General features: G+C 38.8%; 1 protein-coding gene across 1 annotated transcript in view; it reads right to left on the bottom strand.

Annotated features, from left to right (window-relative positions):
• Positions 1–5809: 5809 nt before the first annotated feature.
• Positions 5810–6105, bottom strand: part of SLC13A1 (solute carrier family 13 (sodium/sulfate symporter), member 1) — a 24519-nt gene continuing 24223 nt past the window's right edge. The window contains 2 exon segments of the mRNA XM_010285329.1: positions 5810–5953; positions 6055–6105. The exon segment at positions 6055–6105 is cut by the window's right edge and continues 30 nt beyond it. Coding sequence (XP_010283631.1) covers positions 5810–5953; positions 6055–6105 — 195 coding nt within the window.

Here is a 6105-nt window from a genome sequence, read left to right as displayed (position 1 = left end):
CTCAGACTGATTCTTAATTTAGGCATCTCTGAATAGCACTGTGCCTATATCTCTCTGTGGGGTGTGGGACCACAATCCAGCTACAGCAAGACGTTCTTACCCTCAGATGTCCGGGGTGAAGGTCTCTCCTTGGAGGAGTACCACTGGGAGAGGGCAAAAGTGTGATTGCGGTCCCAGCTGCCAGACCCAGATCTTCCCCCTCACAGCTGAGTGCCCATGCTATGGGCTTATAGCTATCCTTTTGGGGCTCATTAATTTTTCTCTATTGGTTCCACAGAGTCCGTCAGGAGGAGAATGTACCTTACAGCCTGGTAAAGTTGGCTTCTCTTTTGCGATGTAAAAACTGTGAGTCCAAATCAGTCAGCATTTGAGGAAGGATCACAAAAAAAGTTTTCATGCTTCCTGTGTTGTTAGAGGATGTTGGATGATGGACTGAGAAATCTCTAAGTGAAGGAAGCAGGTTGTCCAAAAATGTCCCACAGCACTCTTGGGTCAATGCCTGAGAACAGAGTTTCAGGCACATGCTTTTCAATAGCATTTTATTTTGGATGGTTTGGGTGTATCAGCTTGATGGTTCTTCAGCCCTCATGTGGTACCTAGTTTTTCCCCACATCTTGTGCAGAAGTTTTGAGAATTTAGGACAGCAATCTGAAGCCTACTCTTGGAGCTTGACACCCAAATTTCCACATTTGCCACAAGTGAACTTGGCAGAACCTGAGGCCCTTCATTGAAGGATGACCAAATGAGATGCTTGGAAGTGACTCTGCCAGCCATCCTTGTGTATCTGCTCCAGCACCCTGACCTAAAATGGTTCTTCCTGACTTCAAAGGTCACTGAATCAGGGATTATTTTGCACAGGTATATGCATTGCTTCCTGATTTTCTAATGAAGCACCCAACAGTTAGAGATTGTGATATATATATACTCTGTGTTTATAGAGGGACCTAGGAGAGAGCAGAATTTTTACTATTACTGCTTTATAAAGCTAAAAGACCACTCTCCTTTTTTATTTATTTTAAAAGTGAACTTTTTTGATATCCAGTAAGTTTAAATTATTCTCAGCAGGTACTCTTCTCTGCCATGCATATCAGGTGTTGAGATATTATAACAATAAAAAAGCTTTAAGAAATCTCAGGCACTTATATTGAAAGACAACCTTTCTTCACAGACCACAGTTTTAGCTCTTGTTAATTTATCACTAAATACATGTTGGACTGTACAGCATTTGGGAAATATTTATTTTAAAACCAGTAGATCATTATTGTAAGGGGACGTTGTACAGAAATTGAACATTGTGCAGGTAAAGTAACATACAACAGCTTCCAGAAACCCAAGGCAAAAGTATTAAGGAATAAGACTCATCAAGAGCGCCTTAGCTGCTAAAAACCATAAATCACCCAGTCAGCTTTGCAGAGACAAGGAACTAAGCGGATAACTGAAGTTACCATTTACCACTAACAGCTGCAAAGCAATCTGGCATCGGTGCAGACCTGACCGCTGGGGAATATCCTCAGCCCCAGGAGCTCTGGGGCAGCAGGATGTCACCACCGGGGCAGCGGTGTCCTACCGAAGGCTGCCGACGGCAGGGCGGGAGAGGGGCCAGGAACAGACTTCTGTGCACCTAAAGGGTCACTAGAAGCCTCCCGGTCCTGCCGGCAACGGCACATAACATACAACAGTCTTTTGATTGCTGTAATTAGTACATGAGCGGGCTTGCTATCCACACCTAATCCCAGTCTTTTGATTGCTGTAATTAGTACATGAGTGGGCTTGGTATCCACACCTAATCAAAAAGTTGTAAGATCCAGGGTATAAGGCATTTTTTTTTTTTTCATCACCCTTCCTGCTCCTCAGCGAGCCCTCAGGCTATAGGCTGGTTGGCTTTAAACAAGCAAGAACCTTGCAGTAAACAAACATAGATATTTTGTTTTAAAAGGACATAAGGGGATTTACACTTCAAGACTGATCTGTCTATCTGATTGTAGTAATAGAACTGCCAAGAAGCTTTTTCTGGAGTTGACTTGTTTTGTGGTTTCTGGTAATCTAAAAGTACATCTCCCAAAAGCAAAGTGAAAGTATATTAAATATAACACGGCCATAGAAAAGGAGAACAAAGACCTGGCACATCTCCCCTAATGCAGTACATGGCAAAGGCTCCATTTAATTCACCAAGAATGGCACCACAAATAAATAGTAAGTCATAAATATTACTTATGTATTCATACAGTAGACTAATTAGACTCGGCCGAGACAAAGAAAAACACACAGCATTTTATATGAAAATTATGCACAGAGCAATTTACAAATAGTTAATGTAGTCATCATATATTAATCAACTCTTAAAATATAGATTCATTTCCACCATTTGTCACAATACTCACAAACTCTGGACAAAACAATGAATATAAGAGCAACATATGAAGAACATGGTGCCTGCAGTCAGAGCCAAATCTACCCACTGGGTACCCAGAGAGCCATCCATTTGGAAATTCTCTTTTTCCTCCATTCCAAAGATCTCAGGTGAGGAAGTTCTAGCAATATTAATCTCTGCACTGCAGAGTTGTTCATTTTGACTTAGAAGGTTCTTAAAAGCTTTAAAAATAAGTTAGCAATAATAACAACTCAGCTCAAAGATTGTGTCTGACCTGCTTCTTAAACTTCTAGCAAAACAAGGCAAAAAAATCCTGGTGAAGCCCTACATTCCCACTACTACAAACTCATTTATTCGTGACTGGTTTACTTACAGGATACAATCTCTCAAAAATCTCATGCTTGATCGTTTCATTTTTGTCACTAATTTGTCACATTATGACAGTTAAGATGCTGGTCAGTGAAAATTAGTTTATTTTTAATTCTACATTTCATTTTGAGAAATTATAAACACACATGGCCCAACAGATGACTAACTTTCTTTACTTTACAAAACCCTCTCTTCTCTCTTTGCATATTATTAGCTGCATGCACAGATTGTACTGAAAATAGTTTTTAAAAGTGCATCCTTCATGAAACAATTTTAATCTTCTTTCTTGTTTTCTGACATACTTTATCATGCTGTCTGTCCTGAAAAAATAGTTTAGGGAAATTCTGTGATCTGCATTATGTGAGGATTCAGACTCAATGGGCCTTTCTTATATTATCTATGATCCAGTGATTAAGGCAAAGGTAAAGCAAATAAACAGCTGCAAATCATCCCACTCAAACTGAGCTTCAGCTTACACTGAAAACTGTATCACTTACTACAGTTGACAACTTCTGAAGAGTTCTCTTAAATGGTGCAAAATTATTATTCGCTTCCATGAATATATGCAACTTGAGGAGAGAATACAGGTGTCAAAGCATGATTTTACAGAGCAGTTCATTCATGGATGTCTGTAGATCTCAACGTCATATTCAAGGCTGAGGTTACAACAGCCAACTCCATGTTGTGGACATTAATATGACTGGGGGACAGCTCATAAACACCTAACAAATTTCCTCTGGCTGAATAACAGTTGCCACATGGTTTATAATACTGGTGATTCTTTGCAGAGCAGACCAGTGGAGACAGAAAATACATATAAATACATACATAGAAAAAAATCTGTACCAAATAAAAGGAAGAAAAATGAGTCTATTCCACTAAAACAAATATGTGTTTGTTCATTTGTTTAAAGACAAAACATTTCACCACAATGACAGTAAGGTACTGTCAGGGAAAAGTAAAGTACTGTCAACTATAGTACTATCCAGGGAAGTTGTGCAGTCTACATCTTGGAGGTTTTCAAGATGTGACTAGACAAATCCCTGAGCAACCGGGTCTGAATTCAGTGCTAGCCTTGCTTGAGCAAAAGGTTGGACAAGATCTTCTGAGATCCCTTCCACTTGAAATATTCTATGGTTCACTGTTTCTACTGTTCTTGAATAATCTGGAAATTACTGACAGAACTGGAAAGATATGATACCTGGGAACCTTAAAGTAAGAGTACTCACTTAGCTGTTTCTCCTCTCTATGCCTGCAGGACCAAAGGCCTACATAAACCATGAGCTCCTTGTTTCTGTATTGCACATCCTTTTGGGAAGAGACCGTATGGTATAAACCAAGACCTATGTCTTGGATTAGCTACTTGCATAAGCTTTTCCCTCTAGAACCTGATGAGTTAGAGGCTTCATTTAGCCAGGCGTTGCACCTCTATAACTGTAATCATTACTGCAGGGGATCAGTTAACATTATTTGTATAGTGGTAGCTCCTGATTGGCCTAGTCATGGACATAGATCTATTTTGCCAAGCACTGTATAAAAAATAAAAAAAAAAAAAAAGAAAAAGAAAAGGGAGGTAGCCATCCTAAAGAGACAGCAGCCTTAGTGAGGCTGAAAAGTGTGGTGGCAAGTACAGATGGCAATTACTTACACCAAAACATCATCGTTAAGAAAAAGTGCTTCTTTAATAACTCATTGCAGCTGAATCTGCAACCAGTAGCTAATGGAAGCAAACTACATCTATAACAATCCTATACACTGTGTTCTGGCATTCTAGAAGTCATGACTGACATCTCTATTCTAAATATGCACTATCAAAAATAGATGTAAACCATCTAATCAAAAACCAAAAGCGCTTTGTTGTTGTTGTTGTGGTTGTTAGGAAAGCTGGATAATTTACAGTTATCTGTAAAAGACAGATTAAGGTTTACAGCCATCACAGAGGTGCCCCAAGGGATGACCCAAGCTAAATACATGCAGCTTGGATTCAGACTATTAACTAAACAATCTTTACAAATTGACACAAGTCTTCCCAACAGGTGAAAAGAACAACGCTGTAGTCCTTACAGTAAAAAACATGTAACAACCATATAAAACATCATTGTTTGAAGACATCTTTGAACTCCAAACTTCCATTCTGACTACATTGAGCTGTTTTGTGTTTGCAACATTAATGCAATCTAGAAACCTTAAACTGTCACCTGTCCTGTAGAGATCATGAGCCTCCTGGTGAAGATGCACTGTAGTCTTGATTGATGGATTGAGCATCACATCTTCAGCACTCTATCTTGTGCTTTCATTCATCAGGGGATATAGCTCTACTTTTGGTACAGAGGTATGATGATAATTTAGTCTCCATTCATGTAGATCAACTCAGATCTATCAATACATGTCTATCCAGAAAAATACTAAATGACAGCAACAACATGTTTCAGTGAGGTCCTGGAAGGAGATAGACTAAACATATGCTTAAGTATATATTCTCCTTCCAAATTACAAGGTGCTTCACAGATAAAGTGCTGTGTAAGTGGTTGTGCTGCTCTTCTCCATTTTCTGTGCATTTTTGACAAGTCTGTAAACTATGTGTTCAAGACAAACCACTGCCTGATTTTTTGTTTGTGATCAACACCATTTCAGTGTTTGAAGCTAGAAAACAGAAAACCAACATGTTCTTGGACAAATCCCAAATATCACCAAAGTAATAGTAAGAAAAAGTATTTGAAATAATAAAATCTAAATCTCATTATTCCACTACCCTGAGAATGGGGGCAAACTGCCAGTGATAACGGCTATGCACATTTATTTTTTTCCTTCATAATATGAAGATATAAACATTCAGACTAGCTGAACTAGATTAGAAACTTGATCTAACTTTATGGTATTTAGAAAGTCTAGCACTCTGCCTGATTAGACTCTCAGACTGGATCATCAGTCTCTAGGACTGTGAAATATGGCATTTATAGTACTGTGGATCCCTATTGTTGTGGTGACAAAAAGCATTTTAAGTGACTCACCACATGTCAGTGGAAAAGAAAAGAAACAAAACCAATCCAATCCCCAGGATTATTTTTTTTACAGCCCAGTGCTATTTGTAGAAGGAATATGTAGTGCCCAGCTTGGGTAAGTATAGAGATCGAATATAGGTACTATCCATGTCATAATTGCAAGCATAACTACAGCAACTCCAATGATGTTAATGCCCAAACCAGCTTTCACCTAAAGGAGAGGGGAAAAAAAGCAGAAACTCACATCAAGACACTGAAGAAAGCTTTTAAAATGTTAAGAATCCCCATTAGGCAGTTTTGCTCAAAACTCACCATGTCCATAACAGTTAAATGACCGTACGAAAATACAATGGCATTGGCTGG

This window comes from Phaethon lepturus, unplaced genomic scaffold (genome assembly GCF_000687285.1).
Source record: "Phaethon lepturus isolate BGI_N335 unplaced genomic scaffold, ASM68728v1 scaffold804, whole genome shotgun sequence".
Lineage (NCBI taxonomy): Eukaryota > Metazoa > Chordata > Aves > Phaethontiformes > Phaethontidae > Phaethon > Phaethon lepturus.
The sequence above is the reverse complement of the archived record's forward strand: the minus strand, read 5'-3'. Positions and strand labels throughout refer to the sequence as shown.